The sequence below is a fragment of the Oncorhynchus keta genome, chromosome 7 (genome assembly GCF_023373465.1).
Source record: "Oncorhynchus keta strain PuntledgeMale-10-30-2019 chromosome 7, Oket_V2, whole genome shotgun sequence".
NCBI lineage: Eukaryota > Metazoa > Chordata > Actinopteri > Salmoniformes > Salmonidae > Oncorhynchus > Oncorhynchus keta.
Window position 1 is genome coordinate 1,586,775 of NC_068427.1, and position 22,879 is coordinate 1,609,653.

Below are 22,879 nucleotides of genomic sequence, written 5' to 3' on the forward strand. Positions count from 1 at the left end.
CTGCTGTACACAAAATACATGATCGACATTTTTGTACAAATGTTGTTGTCTGTTGTAACAGTAATTTAGCCAAGCACATCAAACACTGAATCAGAATCTGGCTGTACCGGAGATGTTCAACGTCTCCACTCATGCCAAATTCTGGTTCAACACAAGCAAGACACGTAGAGGCAGCGATTGTTTTCTCATTATGATTGCAAACATTGACTATTTATTTTTCCAGCAACTCTCGCTACGATATGGCAGTATAATATCTAGGAAGATTATAATCACAAATAAAAGGTAGTCTAAAGCAGTAGTTGACAAACAACGAAAGGAAAAATAGTGCTCTGGGCGATGCAAAACAAACTTGCCCATTGTCAGACCCTGGTTACTGGTCTGGGTAAACATTTTTGGGCTGCCTAGAACGCTCTGCTGCCCAGAGGTGGAGAAGCTTGCTGGCCTACTCATGCGGTAATGGCACGATAATTTAGTAGCGCAATAGCAGTTGGTAGTGCCTGTATGTAAATGTTGTAAATGTTTACAATTAATACAATGACTATTTATTAATAGTGTTGTGAATGCAGATATACCATTTTTATGTCCCGCCTACCATGTGGGGTGATTGGCAATAGTGTTGGCCAATCATCAGTCAGCACCACATTCATGTTCTTTGTAACTCTCATTTTGGGGCAGTTGATTTGATGTATGGCCCCAGCATAGATCCCATATTGAAGAGAATAAGATTTGTTGTGGTCCTTCCACCCATGTCATCCACACCAGCTGTACAGTGAGTTATTAGTTAGCTAGATTCATAGTGCTAGCCAGGTTAAGGTTAGCAACTGAGGTGACAGCATTAGCTAACGTTAGCTCACACTCAGTGAAGATCTCAAACCACAGTTTATAAATAATTTATAAGTGCTAATAAATAAATGTTATTATAAAGTGTGACAGAATATTAAAAAGAGTTTTAAGTACAAATGATTTACTCATCATTACACATTGACTTGATTGTTTGCCATTGCTTCCTATCTCCCTATCAGTTCTCTTTTTTAGATGTAACATCACAGCCATTCAAGTCACATGTATCAAATCAAATCCAATTTTAGTGTGTTAGTATACTGTAATGTAGCTGTATGGAGGAGACCTTTTCAAAGCATCTATTCTTTACAATATCACCATGGACACTAATTCACATGCACGTACAGTGCCTTCAGAAAGTATTCATACACCTTGAATTATTTCACATTATGTTGTGTTACAGGGTGAATTTAAAATGGATTATATAGCTTTTTTTCCCCAGAATGAGAAAGTGAAAACATGAAATGCAAAGTATTTAATTTGTAGAATCACCTTTGTCGATGATTACAATGTTGAGTCGTTTTGTGTCACGACTTCCGCTGAAGTTGGTCCCTTTCCTTGTTTGGGTGGTGTTCGACGGGCGACGTCACCGATCTTCTAGCCATCGCTGATCCATTTTTAATTTTCCATTGGTTTTGTCTTGTCTCACATCCCACCTGGTTTCAATCCCATCATTACATGTTGTGTATTTAACCCTCTCTTTTACCTCATGTCTTTGTCAGTGATTGTTCATTGTATGTATAGGTGCTATGTCTGTTATGCTGTGCGACAGGTTTTATTTACCCACTTTTCTTTATTTTGTATAAGTTGGTTTTTGGAGTTTGTGAGCTTGCATTAAATACTCCGTTTATACCAAGTTCGTTCTCCTGCGCCTGACTTCCCTAACACCAGCACACACCACATTACAGTTTTGGGTGTGTCTTTATCAGCTTTGCACATCTGGAATTGGGTATTTTCTCCCATTCTTCATTGCAGATTTTCTCAAGCTCTGTTAAATTATATCGGGAGTGGCGGTGAACAGAAATCTTCAAGCCTTTCCACATATTTTCAATGGGATTCAAGTCTGGGCTTTGACTGGGCCACTCAAGGACTTTCACATTCTTGTTCTGAAGCCATTCTAGCGTTTATTTGTCTGTAATCTTGGGGTCATTGTCCTGTTGGTACGTACACCTTTGCCTCAGTCAAAGGTCATTTCCAACCTAAAGCAGGTTCTCATTAGGAATTTGCCTGTATTTAGCTCAATTCATTGTTCCCTCTATCCTTACCAGTCTCACAGTCCCTGCCACTGAAAAGCATCCCCATAGCATGATGCTGCCACTACCATGCTTCACAGTAGGGATGGTGTTAGATGGGTGAAGAGCTGTGCCTGTTTTTTTTCCAGAAATAACGCTTTGCACTCAGGCAAACAAGTAAAATGTTTGTCTCATCAGACCACATAATCTTTTGCCTTATGCTCTGAGTCTTTCAGCTGCCTTTTTGCAAACACCAGACATGCTGTCGTGTGCCTTCTCAGGAGTGGCTTCCATCTGGCCACTCTCCCATAAAGCCCAGATTGGTGATGTGCTGTAGATACTGTTGTCCTTCTGGCAGGTTTTCTCATCTCAGCCAAGGAACTTCTTAGTTCTGTCAGAGTGGGTTCTTGGTCACCTCCCTGACCAAGGTCCTTTTTACCCGGTTGCTCAGTTTGGTAGATCTTTATTTTTTCCATTTTCTTATGATGGAGACGACTGTGCTCTTGGAAACTTTCAACACTCTAGAAATTGTTTTATACCCTTCCCCAGATATATGCCTCATCACAATTCTAACTCCGAGATCTGGGGACAGTTCCTTGGATTTCATGGTATAGTTTCTGCTCTGACATGCACTGTCAACTGTTGGACCTTATATAGACAGGTGTGTTTCTTTCTAAATCATGTTCAAACAATTGAATTGGCCACAGGTGGACTACAATCAAGTTGTAGCGACATCTCAATGATGATCAAAGGAAATCGGATGTACCTGAGCTCATTTTGACTCTTTTTTAAAAATTCAGGCTGTAACACAACAAAATGTGACTCACCACCTGAAGCAAAATGTGACTTGGATATTACCCTGTTTCCATATCTGTGTGTGGAATTGTTCTTTGTGTAGGGTGTTACGCTACAGGCTGGCTTGCGCTAGGTTTGTTTCTAAACTAGGCCTGTTTGTTTTGTTTAATCCGGTTCATGTTACCATGGTTGTGCTTTGTGCTGCCTCGCCTGTGCCTTTGGGCAAGGGTGTATATTAAAGTTTTCCTGTTATCACCCATCTCTGCTCTCCTGCGCCTGACTTCCCGACAACCAGTCACCCACCCAGTTACAGAATTCCACACCGTGCCCCTGTTGTGGTGGTAGAGGAGCGCGTCCAGGAGTAGCGGTCACGACAACGCCAAATTAAATTACAAATTAGATCCATAATATCGACAGAAACATGGCAAACGTTTTTTTATAGTCAATCCTCAAGGTGTTTTTCAAATATCTATTTGAAAATATATCAACCGGGACAATTGGCTTCTCAGTAGGAGCGAGAGAAAAAATGGCCGCCTTTGTCTATTACGCACAAATCACTCTGAGAGCCCCCACCTGACCACTGACGCAATGTTGTCGTTCGCGCTCATTTTTCAAAATAAAAGCCTGAAACTATGTCTATTGACTGTAGACACATTAGGGAAGCCATAGGAAATGGAATCTGGTTGATATCCCTTTCAATGGTCAAAAGGGATGCATAGGAACGCAGAGGTTTCAAAATAAGAGTCACTTCCTGATTGGATTTTTCTCAGGCTTTCGGTTTTAATGACATAAAACAATTAAAGCCTTGTTCACCTTTGGATACTGCGATCACAACACGGAATAAAGTACATTTTCTATTTTATTCTTCATCTTATTATAATGTATATTCAACAGAGCCCATGCAGGAGCCGCAGGGGAACCTGGGTGTTCTTAGGGACATCAGCAGCCCTATCACATCTGATGAAGAGTACCTCAGCCCACTGGAGGAAGGCATGGATTTTGGAGGGCCTGAGACAAGGAAGATAGTCGACACACGATTCAAGGAGCCCCCTGCATTCCAGGTGAGACTGTAACTATGATCACAAAAGGATCTCTCGTGTATCACTTGGCCTTCACTTTACATTATACTGTTGTGGTAAAGTTAAGCATAGGGGCAAGGACAATTTGCAAAACACTGTAAAATCTATAAATTGTTTTAATTAAACTTAATTTCAAAGCACATATTGTATGGTGATTCATGCAATGGATGTTCCAGTAATGCTTTACATGACACCCAGCGTCATAACAGGTTATGACACGGTCATAACCATGTCTAAACAACTGACATAACTTGTCATATAACCTGTTATAATGTGATCATAACTGTCATGACATATATTTAGACAAAAAAAGAAACACATCTTTTTCAGGATCCTGTCTTTCAAAGATAATTCATAAACATCCAAATAACTTCACAGATCTTCATTGTAAAAGGTTTAAACACTGTTTCCCATTTCCCATAAAGAATTAATGAACATTCACCTGTGGAACGGTTGTTAAGACATTAACAGCTTACAGACGGTAGGCAATTAAGGTCACAGTTATGAAAACGTAGGACACTAAAGAGGCCTTTCTACTGACTCTGAAATACACCAAAAGAAAGATGCCCAGAGTCACTGCTCATCTGCTTGAACGTGCCTTAGGCATGCTGCAAGGACGAATGAGGACTGCAGATGTGGCCAGGGCAAGAAATTGCAATGTCCGTACTGTGAGATGCCTAAGACAGCGCTACAGGGAGGCAGGACGGACAGCTGATCATCCTCGCAGTGGCAGACCATGTGTAACAACCCCTGCACAGGATCGGTACATCCAAACATCACACCTGCGGGCCAGGTACAGGATGGCAACAACAACTTCCAGAGTTTTACCAGGAACGCACACTCCCTCCATCAGTGCTAAGACTGTCCGCAATAGTCTGAGAGAGGCTTGACTGAGGGCTTGTAGTCCTGTTGTAAGGCAGGTCCTCACCAGACATCACTGGAAACAGCGTTGCCTATGGGCACAAACCCACCGTCACTGGACCAGACAGGACTGGCAAAAGTGCTGCTCACTGATGAGCCACGGTTTTTCCGTCGGAGGAATGAGCGTTACACCAAGGCCTGTACTCTGAAGCTGGATCGTCATGTGTCCGTCATGGTCTGGGGCGGTGTGTCATAGCATCATCAGACTGAGCTTGTCGTTATTGCAGGCAATCTCAACTTTGTGCATTACAGGGAAGACATCCTCCTCCCTAATGTGGTACCCTTCCTGCAGGCTCATCCTGACATGACCCTCCAGCATGACAATGCCACTAACTATACTGCTCGTTCTGTGCGTGATTTCCTGCAAGACAGGAATGTCAGTGTTCTGCCATGGCCAGCGAAGAGCCCGGACCTCAATCCCATTTAGTACGTCTGGGACCTGTTGGATCGAAGGGTGAGGGCTTGGGCAATTCCACCCAGAAACGTCCAGGAACTTGCAGGTGCCTTGGTGGAAGAGGGTCACAGCAAGAACTTGCAAATTTGGTGCAGTCCATGAGGAGGAGATGCACTGTAGTACATAATGCAGCTGGTGACCACATCAGATACTGACTGTTACTTTTGATTTGTATCCCTCCTTTGTTCAGGGACACATTATTCCATTTCTGTTTGTCACATGTGTGTGGAACTTATTAATTTTATGTCTCAGTTATTGAATCTTGTTATGTTCGTACAAGTATTTACACATGTTAAGTTTGCTGAAAATACACGCAGTTGACAGTGAGAGGACGTTTTATTTTTTGCTGAGTTTATATTGCATTATTTTATGGCTGGTTATGGAATCTACATAAGAGTTTCAAAACCCACATCACCTACCACACATGTCAAAACATTCCATTACACCATAGCCAAGATGTCATGTTATATATATATTTTTTTAATTTACCATTTTAAATGATCATTTTCATTGCACACACATTGATGTCAGACATGCACCTACCCCAATGCTATGTTGCTGATGACTGGGATGAATGCAGGAGTAGATTTCAGGAGCAGGACAATACATCCTTGTTTTGACTGATGATTGATAAAAGGGAAAGTACGTGATAGGCCTATTGGGCTTGTATTATTATGATGGTCATAAAGCTTCTTGACAGTGTCATAATCTGTATTTTCTTAATTCAAGTAAAGTCCTGCAGGATGGTCATAATGCTTCATGACAGTTTCTACAAGTTATTTAAAATATAATGGGAAAAAAAACATGACTGAAAATAATTCATTACAACAACAAAGGGTTTAAGAAACAAACTTTCTAACAAAAGGAAACTTCTTGGCAGGAAGAAAATTAATTGGAAAAAATGTGGGTTTTGACACTCATGTGACATTATATATGTATTATATATGTATGTATTATATATACAATCATATGACGTCATAATGTATTATGACACTGTGTGTCATGTAAAGTGTTACCGATGTTCCATATAGTGTAGTTTGCATTTCAAAAGTGACAGCATGGAAATTAGTCTATGTGCTGTCAACTCCCATTTCAAAATGACTCATCCTCTGTTTTAACAGGTAACTATGAATGATCAAGCGGTCATTGAGGGGCAAGAAGTGACCATGTCTGTCCGACTAAATGGACAGCCCAAACCCATGCTTTATTGGTAGGTTTCCTTACGCCATTAAATCATCAATTCAATGCTCTGTGTATTTAATCTTAACTGAAAAAGCCTGCTGTAATGTACAAGAGTTATTGATACAATACAGAATTTGTTTTGTCATGCATACACTACATCACCAAAGGTACAGTATGTGAACACCTGCTCGTCAAACATCTCATTCCAAAATCCTGGGTAATGATATAGAGTTGGTCCCCCCTTTGCTGTAATAACAGCCTCCACTCTTCTGGGAAGGTTTTCCACTAGATGATGGAACATTGCTGCCCGGACTTGCTTCCATTCAGCGAGGTCGGGCACTAATGTTGGGGGATTAGGCTTGGCTCGCAGTTGGCGTTCCAATTCATCCCAAAGGTGTTCGATGGGGTTGAGGTGAGGGCTCTGTGCAGGCCAGTCAAGTTCTTCCCAACCAATCTAAAAAAAAACATTTCTCTATGGACCTCCCTTTGTGCTGAAACAGTAAAGGGCCATCCCCAAACGTTGGCCCCAAGTTGGAAAAACAGAATTGTCTAGAATGTCATTGTAGGCTGTAGGGGTAAGATTTCCCTTCACTGGAACTAAGGGGCCTAGCCCGAACCATGCACCGGACCATTATTCTTCCTCCATCAACCTTTTCACTATGCATCGGGGCAGGTTGCGTTCTCCCGTCATCTGCCAAACCCAGATTCGTCCGTCGGACTGCCAGATGTTGAAGCGTGATTCATCACTCCAGAGAGCCATTTTCACTGCTCCAAAGTCCAATGGCGTCGAGCTTTACAGCTCTCTAGCATACGCTTGGCATTGTGCATGGTGATCTTTGGCTTGTGTGCGGTTGCTCGGCCATGGAAACCCATTTCATGAAGCCCTCGACGAACAGTTCTTGTGCTGACATTGCTTCCAGAGGCAGTTTGAAACTCGGTAGTGGGTGTTGCAATCGAGGACAGATGATTTTTTACGTGCTGCGCCCTTCAGCACTCGGTGGTCCCGTTCTGTGAGCTTGTGTGGCCTACCACTTCGAGGCAGAGCCATTGTTGCTCTTAGACCAGGCCTGGGAAATGATTTTTTATGGAGGGCCCCACCATATGACAGGATTATACATCATGTGTATGACTGTGTTGACAGATTTATCTAGTGTAATTCACTTATTTAACTTTAACATATAAACCACATCCCATGTTCTCCTATTGGTAGGTATTTTCATTACTACATTTTACTTAATTTATTACATACAATGAACTACACAGAGGGAAAAGTTCACTGTGCATTCAGCACCACGGACAGAACTCTTATTAACGGTTATGCACAAAAACACAAGAAAGAGAGAGAGCTCAACATTACATTTGGCTAGGGGGCAGAATCCTGAATATCTGCCTGACTGACGTGCCCAAAATAAACTGCCCATTACTCAGGCCCAGAAGCTAGGATATACATATAATTGGTAGAATATGATAGAAAACACTTTGAAATCCATTCAGATTTTTGTTTTGAGGTCACAGGCCTTTCCAATGGAAGTCTATGGCTCTATATATATAAAAAATAGCTCACAGATTGCAGTTCCTATGCCTTCCACTAGATGTCAACAGTCGTTATACAGGGTTTCAGGCTTGTTTCTTGAAAAACAAAAAAGTAATTGTAGTTTTTCCAAAGTGAGCTAATCAGGAATGGTAGGCTTTTGGCCCGCGTGAATGAGAGCACACTCTTCGTTATTTTCCTTTCCTATTGAATACTGATCTTTCCGTCTGAAATATTATTGTTTATTTACATATTAGGGTACTTGAGGATTATATAGAAACATTGTTTTACTTGTTTGGACAAAGTTTACCAGTATCTTTTTGGATTCCTTTGTGTGCATGTTGAAGTTGTGGATTACTGAAATTAATGTGCCAACTAAACAGACTTTTTTGGGCATAAAGAAGTATAAGGAAGGACTTTATCAACAAAACAAACATTCATTGTGTAGCTGGGACCCTTGGGATTGCAAACAGAGGAAGATCTTCAAAGGTAAGTGATTTATTTAATCTCTATTTGTTATTTTGATGTGGGGCGCTGTCCTCAGGTAATCGCATGGTATGCTTTCTTGGAATCTGACAACGCAGTTGGATTAACAAGATGTTAAGCTTTTAAATGATATAAGACACTTGTATGTTCATTAATGTTTAATATTGTGATTTTGTCATTTGAATTTGGCGCCCTGCAATTTCACTGGATGTGATCCCGCTACGGAACACCTAGCACAAAGAAATACTACTCAATCAGTGTGAGGAGTGAAGTCTCTGATGGCCATTGACTAGAGCAGTGAAGTCAGGTATAGTTTCTGATGTTGCTATGCGTAGGATTGCTGAGGTTAGAGTCAGTATGACCTTGACTTGTTATATTTCATCACTGAAAATGTCTGTTCACATACATAGTTTGACCCAAACAGTACAAACATCTGACAACGCAGTTGGATTAACAAGAAGTTAAGCTTGTAAATGATATAAAACACTTGTATGTTCATTAATGTTTAATATTACTGTTTGACCCAAACAGTACAAACATCTTCTGAGCATGACTCCTAGTCTTTGGAAAGTTTTGTTCATCATAGAACCTTGTCAGTGACATTGTTTGAATAGTTCTCCAATCACTGCATCAGACTGAAGATCGATAGGCTCAAGTTGCAGGTCAGTGGGAGTGTTATCCACATTGAAAGTAAAAGGAGAGGATTTAACAGCATGTCATTTTCCAACACTTTGAAATCCTCAAAACAACAAGAAAACGCACCATTGAAATCCACATATTTTCCTTTCATTTGCAATCTCCAACTTCAGGTTCTACACCCTTTTAAGGAAACGGGGATACCTACAGAAGTCAGTTGTCCAACGGAATGTATTCAACTGAAAGTGTCTTCCGCATTTAACCCAACCCCTCTTTTAAGCACCTTCCCCAAACTCAGCCATCTCACGTTTTGTTGTAGGGGAGATCTGCATAACCCGACTCTGTCTCTTCCAACAGTGAGATGAACTGTATCCACAACATGGCTCATTTTCAGAACACATTTACAGAGCACCTGATGAATAATACAATGCAGGAAAATAATTTTCTGATCTGGGTTCAGCTCAGCTACTTGATCTTGTATTCTTTTCAAAAGACCAACGTTTTTTTCCAGTCAAGTTTGGGCACCCATCAGTGGTCACAATCTTTCCCTTTGGTTGTGCTCTTCATTGACTGCACTGAAGCAAGCTCCTCTGTAATTTCAAAGTCTGGGGTTATGCCTCGTAAGAATATCAACAACTGCGCCGTGTCACGTGCATCACTGCTCTCATCCAGGGCCAAGGAGAAATAGGTGAAATCCTTTACCTTGTCTTTCAACTGTTGTTCCATATTCTCTGCGATGTCCCCAACACGCTTTGTCACTGTTCGTCTTGACAGAGAAACATTTTCAAACAGCTCTTTCATGGCCGGGGGAAAGTATTGCTGCAGAGTCAATTAAACATTATTTAATGAATTCGCCCTCAGCAAATGGCTTACTATGTTTAGCAATTTTGTGGGACAGTACATAGCTAGCTCTCGCAATTCCGTTGTTTGCTGAATGCAGTTTTGTTAAAAGTCCTTGCTGCTTTTGCAACTGAGAAAGCAACTATTTCGATGCACTTGCCCTCTGCTCTGAAGACATATTCCTATATTTCTCTGCATGCTTCGTCTGGAAGTGTCGGGACAAGTTGTAGTGTTTCAAGACAGCAATGCTCTCTTTGCACACCAAGCACACAGCTTTCCCTGATACCTCAATAAAGAAATAATTTGATGTCCACTCTTGCTTGAACACCCTACATTCATTGTCTACTTTCCTTTTCTCTGAAAAACAACGGCCCTTGCCCAGGCCTGTCCTAGACGTTTCCACCGCACAATAACAGCACTTACAGTTGACTGGGGCAGATCTAGCAGTGCACAAATTTGACTAACTGACTTCTTGGAAAGGTGGCATCCTACAACGGTGCCACGTTGAAAGTCACTGAGGTCTTCAGTAAGGTCATTCCACTGCCAATGTTTGTCTATGGAGATTGCATGACCGTGTCCTCGATTTTATACACCTATCAGTAACGGGTGTAGCTGAAATAGCCGAATCCAGTAATGTGAAAGGGGGTCCACATACTTTTGTATATTGTATCTTGCCATTAGAGTTTTGTGCATGGCATGGTTCACATTGGCAAGACAATGGTTGCTAGGTTTCTATATTTACAATGTAGTCTTTATAAAAACCAGTATACTGTAGTTCCCTCTCCATTGTAATGCATCTCTAAACATTGCAACACATTTCTAAATATAGAACTCTCTCTTTGTTCAGGCTGAGGGACAGGGAGACGATAAAAACAGACTTGCGCCACACAGTGCGTGAGACCAAGGAGGGCACTTTTGAAATGACCATCAACTCTGCTCAGAAGTCGGACACGGGAGTGTACACCTGCAAGATCATCAATGAGTATGGAACAAAGCAGTGCGCATGCAAACTGGAGGTGAAAGGTACAGTACAGCAAGGCTGTCTATTTCCAATCCCTCTCTTTGCTGTATGCCAATCAAATAATACGAAACGTTGGATAACATATTTGTTATGTGAGGTACATATAATGCCTTATAACACCTATACTGTGTCATAACACTGACTCTAAGCATAGTAATAAGAGCAGTTGTTCTACCTGCACAATGTGTAAGCTTGGCAGATAGTTTACACTCTTCCAGTAAATAATCAGAAGGCATTGGTACCGTTAAGAATATTTAGTAGAAGACATTTTGTTTGAAAACTGTAATAGATACAGAAAGGAGAAACTGTATGAGAAAGTCACTATATACATTCACACAAACGGATACAACTAAAGAACAGCATCTCTATCGCGAGATAGCAACAAAAACTAGCCTAGCTAAACAACATGACCGTGCAGATATGATGACAATCACAGGAAAGGTACCACTAAACATATACACATAATCTAAGTGTCCATATACAGTAGCTTAATAACTATGATTTAGCTTTGTCACCAGAGATATCTGAACACTTAAAATAGCTAGATACATCCAAAAACCAAGAAGCTAAATTCCATCCTAAAACGAAAGCCAGCATGCTAACGCACAATGTTAAGTGAATGGGTGATAGTTAGCGTAATTAGCTTAGGATCATCGGAATTAAGGAAACTAGAATAAACATGTAAAAAACATAAATATTCTAGAAACTCAATTTGAATTAGCAAAAGCATTTTCTAATAGCTCGAAAGTATGTAAAGACTCATCTTTAACCAAGGCCGACTAAGGTGAAAAAATGTAGCTTGTCTGTCTGTTCTGTTCTGACAGGAAATAGCTCTGCACTGAAATAGTACCCAAATTTAACACTAGATGACAACATAGGACAACATACTACTTTGTACAGAAGTACAGCTATCATAACAGTAGTATTAAGCTATAGATTCACAAGTCATTAAAACATCCTTATAAGCAGTGGTGGAAAAAGTACCAAATTGTTATACTTGTTTAAAAGTATTGTAGCGACCCTGACAGACAGCTATGTATTATGCTGTTAGTTGTTTGTGTTGTTTGTGCAAGTTTTTTTAAATATTTTTTTTATTTTACCTTTATTTTACTAGGCAAGTCAGTTAAGTTAAGTTTAAGACCATGTTTAGCCATTGTTCTCTCTCTTACGTCTGGTCTTCACAAGAGAAGGTCACGGTTGTTTTATATGGGTATCTTTGTCGGTGACATCGCCTCGCTTCAGGTCCTTAGAAAACTATGCAGTTATTTGTTTTTTTAGGTATTAATTCTTACATTGTTAGCCCAGAAAATCTCAAGTGTTATTACATTCAGCCGGGAATAACTATTGGATATAAAAGTGATGTCAACTTATCAACATCACGACCAGGAATACGTCTTTCCGGAAGCGGATCCTTTGTTCGAATTCCACCCTGGACATCGGTTCTTATCTCGGAGGAAGACCCAAAACAACGCAGTCGCAGCAGGAGAGGTAGACGGAACGGCCTACTGGTCATACTCAGAAGGCGAGCACACTATCCACCGCTTCCGAGGATATTAATCGCCAATGTCCAATCTCTAGATAACAAGGTGGACGAAAATAGGGCCCGAGTTGCCTTCCAGAGAGACATCAGAGATCGTAACATTCTCTTTTTCACAGAAACATGGCTCACTCGGGACAGAGTTGGTACAGCCACCGATTTCTTACATTTACATTACATTTAAGTCATTTATTCTTCATGCATCGTGCCGACAGAAACAAACATCTCTCTGGTAAGAAGATGGGCGGGGGTCTATGCTTTATGATTAATGACTCATGGTGTAATCACAACAACATACAGGAACTCAAGTCCTTTTGTTCACCTGACCGAGTATTCCTTACAATCAAATGCCAACCACATTATCTTCCAAGAGAAGTCTCTTCGATTATAGTCACAGCCGTGTATATCCCCCCAAGCAGATACCTCGTCAGCCCTGAATTAACTTTACTGAAAACCATATATCATGAGGCTGCATTTATTGTAGCTAGGAATTTTAACAAAGCTAACCTGAGAACAAGACATTCTAAAATCTATCAGCATATAGATTGCGCGACACTAGCTGGTAGAATTCTGGATCATTACTCCTCTAACTTCCGCGAGGCATACAAAGCCCTCCCCCGCCCTGCATTCAGCAAATCTGACCATGACTCCATTTTGTTGCTCCCAGCCTATAGACAGAAACTAAAACAGGAAACGCCCATGCTCAGGTCCATCCAACGCTGGTCTGACCAATCGGATTCCACGCTTCAAGATTCCTTCAACTTAAATGTAAATGAATAACCTTAGACAATAACAGTGATGTATACGCTGAATTGGTGAGCGAGTTTATTAGCAAGTGCATCGGCGATGTTGTACCCACTATGAATATTAAAACCTTTCCTAACCAGAAACCGTGGTTTGATGGCAGCATTCGCACAAAACTGAAAGCGCGAACCACCGCTTGTAATCATGGAAAGGTGACAGGAAACATGACCGAATACAAATAGAACAGCTGTTCCCTCCGCAAGGCAATCAAACAAGCAAAGCGTCTGTATAGAGACAAAGTAGAGTCGCAAATCAACGACTCAAACACGAGACGTACTGTATGTGGCTACCAAAGCCTGTGGGCTCTCCTTCTCTGTGGCTAACTTGAGTAAAACATTTACACCTGTTAACCCTCGCAAGGTTTCCGGCCCAGACGGCATCCCTAGTTGGGTCCTCAGAGCATGCGCAGATCAGCAGTCTGGTGTGTTTACGGACATATTCAATCCCTCCCTATCCAGTCTGCTGTCCCCACATTCTTCAAAATGGCCACCATTGTTCCTGTTCCCAAGAAAGCTACAGTAACTGAACTAAATGACTATCACCCCGTTGCACTCACTTCTGTCATCATGAAGTCCTTTGAGAGGATCATATCACCTCCACCCTATCTGATACCCTAGACCCACTCCAATTTGCTTACCGCTCCAATAGGTCCACTGACGATGCAATTGCCATCACACTGCCCTATACCATCAGGACAAGAGGAATACCTATGTAAGAATGCTTTTCATTGACTACAGCTCAGCATTTAACACCATAATACCCTCCAAACTTGTCATTAAGCTCAAGACCCTGGGTCTTGACCCCGCCCTGTGCAACTGGGTCCTGGACTTTGAAGGTAGGAAACAACATCTGCACCCCGTTGATACTCATCACTGGGGCCCCACAAGGGTGCTTTCTCAGCCCTCTCCTGTACTCCCTATTCACCCATGACTGCGTGCCATGCACGCCTCCAACTCAATCATCAAGTTTGCAGACGACACTACAATGTTAGGCTTGATTACCAACAATGACGAGATGGACTACAGGGAGGAGGTGAGGGCCCTCGGAGTGTGGTGTCAGGAAAATAACCTCTCACTCAACTTCAACAAATCAAAGGAGATGATCGTGAACTTCAGGAAACAGCAGAGAGAGCTCCTCCCCATCCACATCTACGGGACAGTAGTGGAGTAGGTAGAACGTTTTAAGTTCCCCGGCGTACATATCACAGGCAAACTGAAATGGTCCACCCACACACGCACATTGTGTTGAAGAAGGCACAACGACGTCTCTTCAACCTCAGGAGGCTGAAGAAATTTGGCTTGTCATCTAAAACACTCACAAATATTTACAGATGCACAATCGAGAGCATCCTGTCGGGCTGTATCACCGCCTGGTACGGCAACTGCACCGTCCTCAACCGCAAGGCTCTCCAGAGGGTAGTGCTGTCTGCACAACGCATCACCAGGGGCAAACTACCTGCCCTCCAGGACACCTACAGCACCCGATGTCACAGGAAGGCCAAAAAGATCATCAAGGACAACAACCACCCGAGTCACTGCCTGTTCACCCTGCTATCATCCAGAAGGCGAGGTCAGTACAGGTGCATCAAAGCTGGGAACAAGACACTGAAAAACAGCTTCTACGTCAAGGCCATCAGACTGTTAAATAGCCATCACTAACATAGAGAGGCTACAGCCAACATACAGACTCAAATCAATAGCCACTTTAATAAATTTACTTTACAAAGGTATCCAAGATGGCGTAGCAGTCAGACGTCTTGTCGTGTCGTGTCCCTTGTATGTCCCTTGTATATATCGTTTTTTAAACATATATTTCTTCGCATATCTTTTAAAACATTTGCTAAATCTCAACATCTAAATACTCTCCTGCAATCCGCCTCACCCAATGTAGCGTGGATCTGCTTTTTTTTTCTAAAGTATTTATATTTACTTCGGATCCGGAACCCCTCAACTGAAGCTAGCCAGCTAACTACCAGCTATCAGTCAGCAAACCATTGCTAGCGTTCAACAGCTAACCTTTAGCTCAGAAAGCACTCGCCAGTTCGAACAACGCGACTCTAACCAGAGCATAACGGACCTATTATTTTTATCCCCGGATTCCCACCGCAAACGGAACATTTTCATCTGGATCTTTACAACGAGCTAACTAGCTAACCGCAACCCCGGATGACTACTCCTGGCTAGCGTTTCCATCCACTTAGCTTGAAGCTAGCCCGGCCAGAGCCCTGGGCTACCACCGAAGCATACTCCTGGGCTACAATATCCGGACCCACGACCGGTCTATCGATGTCACCGCATGAAGAGGCATAACCAGACTTAACCCCATCGCGACGTCCCCGAACGGCTAACTTTCTAGCCCTTGCTATCTGCTTGCTTGCTAATTCGGCCTGCTAACTGCTAGCTTGTTTAGCCCCGGTCTGCTAACTGCTAACTTGTTTAGCCCCGGCCTACTAACTGTTAGCTTGTTAGCACAGGCCTGATAACTGTCTGAATCGCCGCGTCCCCAGCCAGCCCAACCACTTAATGGACCCATATTTACTTTCAATCTCTTTTCGATTTTTAATTTGATTATACCTTCCGGTAACCTGCCTTACCCAATGTGATACGGAATCGCTATTATTTTTTATTTTTAGAACACATTCAAGAACCTCCATAAGCATTTCTCAACGGCTGGCCATGCCTTCCTCCTGGCTACTCCAACCTCGGCCAACGGCTCCGCCCCCCAAGCCTCTCCAGGTTCTCCTTTACCCAAATCCAAATAGCAGATGTTCTGAAAGAGCTGCAAAACCTGGACCCGTACAAATCAGCTGGGCTTGACAATCTGGACCCTCTATTTCTGAAACTATCCGCCGCCATTGTCGCAACCCCTATTACCAGCCTGTTCAACCTCTCTTTCGTATCGTCTGAGATCCCCAAGGATTGGAAAGCTGCCGCAGTCATCCCCCTCTTCAAAGGGGGAGACACCCTGGACCCAAACTGGTACAGACCTATATCCATCCTGCCCTGCCTATCTAAGGTCTTCAAAAGCCAAGTCAACAAACAGGTCACTGACCATCTCGAATCCCACCGTACCTTCTCCGCTGTGCAATCTGGTTTCCGAGCCGGTCACGGGTGCACCTCAGCCACGCTCAAGGTACTAAACGATATCATAACCGCCATCGATAAAACACAGTACTGTGCAGCCATCTTCATCGACCTTGCCAAAGCTTTCGACTCTGTCAATCACCATAATCTTATCGGCAGACTCAGTAGCCTCAGTTTTTCTGATGACTGCCTTGCCTGGTTCACCAACTACTTTGCAGACAGAGTTCAGTGTGTCAAATCGGAGGGCATGCTGTCCGGTCCTCTGGCAGTCTCTATGGGGGTGCCACAGGGTTCAATTCTCGGGCTGACTCTTTTCTCTGTATATATCAATGAAGTTGCTCTTGCTGCGGGCGATTCCCCGATCCACCTCTACGCAGACGACACCATTCTGTATACTTCCGGCCCGTCCTTGAACACTGTGCTGTCTAACCTCCAAACGAGCTTCAATGACATACAACACTCCTTCCGTGGCCTCCAACTGCTCTTAAACGCTAGTAAAACCAAATGCATGCTTTTCAACCGCTCGCTGCCTGGACCCGCACGCCCGACTAGCATTACCACCCTGGATGGTTCCGACCTAGAATATGTGGACATCTATAAGTACCTAGGTGTCTGGCTAGACTGTAAACTCTCCTTCCAGACTCATATCAAACATCTCCAATCTAAAATCAAATCTAGAGTCGGCTTTCTATTCCACAACAAAGCCTCCTTCACTCACGCCGCCAAACTTACCCTAGTAAAACTGACTATCCTACCGATCCTCGACTTCAGCGATGTCATCTACAAAATAGCTTCCAATACTCTACTCAGCAAACTGGATGCAGTTTATCACAGTGCCATCCGTTTTGTTACTAAAGCACCTTATACCACCCACCACTGCGACCTGTATGCTCTAGTCGGCTGGCCCTCGCTACATATTCGTCGCCAGGCCCACTGGCTCCAGGTCATCTACAAGTCCATGCTAGGTAAAGCTCCGCCTTATCTCAGTTCACTGGTCATGATGGCAACACCCACCCGTAGCACACGCTCCAGCAGCTGTATCTCACTGATCATCCCTAAAGCCAACACCTCATTTGGCCACCTTTCATTCTAGTTCTCTGCTGCCTGTGACTGGAACAAATTGCATCTGCATGTGACCAATAACGTTTTATTTTATTTTGATTTGATTTGATATTTGGCGTGGACTATGGCCAAGCAGTAGCCTGTGAGGAGTTGGGTTAATAAACCGTGAATTCTTAAACCTCTGTCTGGACAATTGGTCCTTTATGATCTAGCCAGGTCATTACAGTATAGATACCTTCCTCTATGGGACCCCCCACGAGAAGGTTGAGCTGTAGGCTAATGTGATTTGCAAAAACAAACTTCCCAGGACAATTGGTCCTTTATGATCTAGCCAGGTCATTGCAGTATAGATACCTTTCTCTATGGGATCCCCCCCACGAGACGGTTGAGCTGTAGGCTAATGTGATTTGCAAAAACAAGCTTCCCAGGACATAGACCCAGGACACATCTGATATGGGCAGAAAGCTTAAATTCTTGTTAATCTAACTGAACTGTCCAATTTACAGTATTACCGTGAAATAATACCATGCTATTGTTTAAGGAGAGTCCATAATTATGAATGTGAAAATGTATTAATAAACCAATTAGGCACCTTTGGGCAGTCTGATACAACATTTTGAACAGATATGCAATGGTTCATTAGATCAGTGTAAAACTTTGCACATATACTGCTACCATCTAGTGGCCAAAATCTAAATGGCATCTGTGCTGGAATAATACATGATGGCCTTTCTCTTCCATTTCAAAGATGATGGTTCAACATATTTTACCAGATATAATGTGTTATATTCTCCTAGTTGAATTTCACATTTCCACAAACTTTAAAGTGTTTCCTTTCAAATGGTATCAATAATATGCATATCCTTGCTTCAGGTCCTGAGCTACAGGCAGTTAGATTTGGGTATGTCATTTTAGGTGAAAATTGAATTAAAAAAATGGTCAGATCCTTATGATGTTTTAATTAATATGAAGTTATTCAAGTGAAAGTCAGCCAGTAAAATACTACTTGAATAAAAGTTTTAAAGTATTTGGTCTAAAATATACTTAAGTATCAAAAGTAGAAGTAAAAGTATAAATAATTTTAAAATCCTTATATTAAGCAAGAATTTTCTTGTTTCTAAAATATACAGATAGCCACTCCAACACTCCAACACATTATTTACAAAAGATTAATTTGTGTTTAGTAAGTCCGCCAGACCATAGGCAGTAGGTATGATCACATGTTCTCTTGATAAGTGTGTGAATTTCACAATTTTTTTGTCCTTGCTAAAAGTACAATATTTTGTACTTTAAAAGAGTTAAAAGTACAATATTTTCTATAGGAATGTAGTGAAGCAAAAGTAAAAGTTGTCAAAAATATAAATAGCAAAGTACAGATACCCAAAGTAGTATTTTAAAGTATTTTTACTTAATAAGTACTTTACACCACTGCTTATGAGATTCAAATCCATGATTATTGCACAACTTTGAAAACGCAGGTGATATATTAAGTATATACCTTACTAAATACTAAACTTGGTGCAGACTGCCAAATAACGAACAAGACACAGATTTTACAAAATATTATCTCTTGTCCTGTGTATCCTCTAGTGCCACCAGTGGAGCCAGGCCTAACAATTATCCGTCCAGTGATGGACATCACAACGGACGCAGGTGAGACGGTTATGTTAGATTGCCACATAATTGGACCACTGGACACAGACGTCGATTGGTTTGCAGATGGTAAACTGATCCAGCCATCTCTGCTCAACTGCAAAATGCATTTTGACGGGAAAAGGTGCATGCTGCTCCTCAACTCAGTGCACGAGGGCGACAGTGGCACCTATATGTGCAAGCTGACCTCGGCCAAAGGTAAACTCTTAACTGCACCGTCATCTGCTTCGCTTGTCCTCTTCACTTCTGTGGTTTAGAATAACCAAACATATAGATTAACCAAACGATAAATTAGCTTATATATATTATTGTATATATATATAGAATCATATCATATAGATGATAAGAGGTAAGTCATCAACTTCACAGAATCAAACTGGAGTTCTTGAAATGAGTTGAATGACCATTTGAATTAATAAAACCGGTACTGTAAATGTTTTGCTTAATTTTCAACTTTATTTTCAAGTTTGTTTTCTTGAAGTAGGCCATGTTTTGTTTTAGAGAAACTGACTTTAAGTGGCCAACTCAAAGTCATCCCTTCCATCAAGCCCCTTTTCACCCGCAAGCTGGATGCCTTAGAGGTGATTGAGGGACGTAGCGCCCGCTTTGACTGCAGGGTCAGCGGAACACCACCTCCAAAAGTCAGCTGGAGACATTTTGGTAGGAGATCCATTTTCATCATGTTCACCCAGCCAAATAATTTCCTATAAATAGCCTAATATTTGAAAGTATGTTCAACTACTTATTTCTAACACTATTTTCAAATACATGGGTTAAATGCATGTGAGTGTATTTGAGTATTTTAAAATACATGCCAATACTTTCCAAGTTTATTTCCGAATACATTTCAATAATTAACTACTTCCAGATCTATGTAAAAGTAATTCAAATATTGTATATAGTATTTAAACCCAGGTCTGGCAGGTACACAATGTTACATAGTAATTACTACAGTTATATTTGTTTGTGGAATGCACAATTTCAAGGTTTCGCAAATAAAATCACTGTGCAGACAATGTCTCAATGTCTGTATGTCCTCTTTTCTCCCCAGACCATACACTGGTAGAGAGTGACAATGTGCAGATCTTACAAGAGGGAGGACGTCACTCCCTCGTAATCTCTCATGTCACCAATGAGGATGAGGGCTTCTACACAGTCATCGCTTGCAATCCACACGGCGATGCCGAGAGTGCCACTGAACTCTATGTCCAGGAGCCCAAACCTGCTATGTCATCTCAAATGTAGGAACACACTAACCACCTACATTCCTCACCACATGTATTTGGACAGTAAAGATACATTTCCAATTTGGGCTCTGTACTCCAGCATTTTCGGATTTGAAATCTAAATGATTAATATGACACCGACAGTACCAGAATTCCACCTTTTATTTTAGGGTATTTTCATTTATATCTGTTTTACCATTTAGACATCAAATGACTTTAACTTTGTGTCCCCCATTTGAAGAAATCATACGTATTTGGGTAAATTTGCTATAGTGTGCTAAAGTAGTCAAAACTTTAGTATTGGTTTTATAATCATTGCCTGTAATGACTACATCAAGGTTGTGACTCTACAAATACGGTTGGTGCATTTGCAGTTTGTTTTGGGTCATGTCTTGTCCAATAGTAACTGAATGGTGAATTATGTCAGGTGTCATTTTGGAGTGTGAATAAAGTGAGAATAAAATATGTTTCTAAACACTCTTATATTCATTTGGATGCTGCTATGATCATGACAAATCCTGAATGAATCATGAATAATGAATAGTGAGAAAGTTACAGAGGCACAAATATCATTATACATTATTATTCATGATCCACTCATGATTTTTTTTAATCGTGGCAGCATCAGGAATAATTTAGAAGTGCTCAGAAACATCCTCTCTGCACATTTGGAAATAAAATTACTCCAGGCACCATTCACCAAAAAGTTACTATTGTGCAAGACATGTCCCAGAATATACCCAAAACAATCTGCAAATGCACCCAACGAGATGTCAAGCTTGATGTAGTCATTGGGTGCAAGCGATTTGGGACCAAGCACTAACCTTTAGACTAGTTTAAAACTTATTTGGGATCGTTGTCCCATCCAAGGGACGGTTGAGCTAACATAGGCTAATGCGATCAGCATAAGGATGTAAGTAACAAGAAAATTGACCAGGACATAGACATATCTGATATTGGCAGAAAGCTTAAATTCTTGTTAATCAAGCTGCACTGTCCAATTTACAGTAGCTATTGCAGTGAAAGAATACCATGCTATTGTTTGAGGAGAGTGCAACATTTTGAACATGAAAAGTTATTAATAAACAAATTAGGCACATTTGAGCAGTCTTAATGTAACATCTTGAACAGAAATGCAATGGTTCATTGGAACTTTTCACATACACTGCTGCCATCTAGTGGCCAAAATCTAAATTGCATGATGATGGTACGAAAAAAATACAAAAGAACAGTTGTTTTTTCTTTAGTTTATCTTTTACCAGATCTATTGTGTTATATTCTCCTACATTCCTTTAACATTTAATTTGTCCAAATACGCCAAGTGATTTCTTCAAATGGGGGGGACTAGATGCTGTATATAACGTGTGGGAGACTGGGGTCAATTGTAACACCTTCAATTTCTCCTAACAGAAACTTGCTACAGTGACAACTCAGTACATGCCCATTAAAGTTCTCTCCCTGCTTGAAAAGTTTCAGCCAAATATCTCACCATTTGCTCATTTTATGGGCAAATGTGGTTTTTTAGGTGTGTAAGTAGTTTGTTCCACTGGCTGTACATTTTTTATACTATCCTGAGCGTTAATGTCCAAGAATTCAAACTAACATAATTTTCATCACTTTATATTTGCTTAACATTGACATGATTGACATATGTCACTAATGTTTCCTCTTGCTAGGCACATGATCAAATCAAAATCAAATCAAATTTATTTATATAGCCCTTCGTACATCAGCTGATATCTCAAAGTGCTGTACAGAAACCCAGCCTAAAACCCCAAACAGCAAGCAATGCAGGTGTAGAAGCACGGTGGCTAGGAAAAACTCCCTAGAAAGGCCAAAACCTAGGAGGAAACCTAGAGAGGAACCAGGCTATGTGGGGTGGCCAGTCCTCTTCTGGCTGTGCCGGGTGGAGATTATAACAGAACATGGACAAGATGTTCAAATGTTCATAAATGACCAGCATGGTCGAATAATAATAAGGCAGAACAGTTGAAACTGGAGCAGCAGCACGGTCAGGTGGACTGGGGACAGCAAGGAGTCATCATGTCAGGTAGTCCTGGGGCATGGTCCTAGGGCTCAGGTCCTCCGAGAGAGAGAAAGAAAGAGAGAAAGAGAGAATTAGAGAGAGCACACTTAAATTCACACAAGACACCGAATAGGACAGGAGAAGTACTCCAGATATAACAAACTGACCCTAGCCCCCCGACACATAAACTACTGCAGCATAAATACTGGAGGCTGAGACAGGAGGGGTCAGGAGACACTGTGGCCCCATCCGAGGACACCCCCGGACAGGGCCAAACAGGAAGGATATAACCCCACCCACTTTGCCAAAGCACCGTGACTCAAACCACTCAGGTGACGCACCCCTCCCAGGGACGGTATGAAAGAGCCCCAGTAGGCCAGTGACTCAGCCCCTCTAATAGAGTTAGAGGCAGAGAATCCCAGTGGAAAGAGGGGAACCGGCCAGGCAGAGACAGCAAGGGCGGTTCGTTGC

The 22,879-nt window shown here is 41.7% G+C and overlaps 1 protein-coding gene across 3 annotated transcripts in view; it reads left to right on the forward strand.

Moving 5' to 3' along the window:
* LOC118385783 (striated muscle preferentially expressed protein kinase-like) overlaps window positions 1-22,879 on the forward strand; it is a 101,366-nt gene that overhangs the window by 14,302 nt on the left and 64,185 nt on the right. For all 3 annotated transcript variants that reach the window (XM_052521837.1, XM_052521838.1, XM_035772960.2), the window contains exons 2-7: window positions 3,762-3,928; window positions 6,443-6,531; window positions 10,844-11,019; window positions 19,094-19,354; window positions 19,658-19,816; window positions 20,208-20,397. In XM_052521837.1, coding sequence (XP_052377797.1) covers window positions 3,762-3,928; window positions 6,443-6,531; window positions 10,844-11,019; window positions 19,094-19,354; window positions 19,658-19,816; window positions 20,208-20,397 — 1,042 coding nt within the window. The remainder of the gene's footprint in view (window positions 1-3,761; window positions 3,929-6,442; window positions 6,532-10,843; window positions 11,020-19,093; window positions 19,355-19,657; window positions 19,817-20,207; window positions 20,398-22,879) is intronic.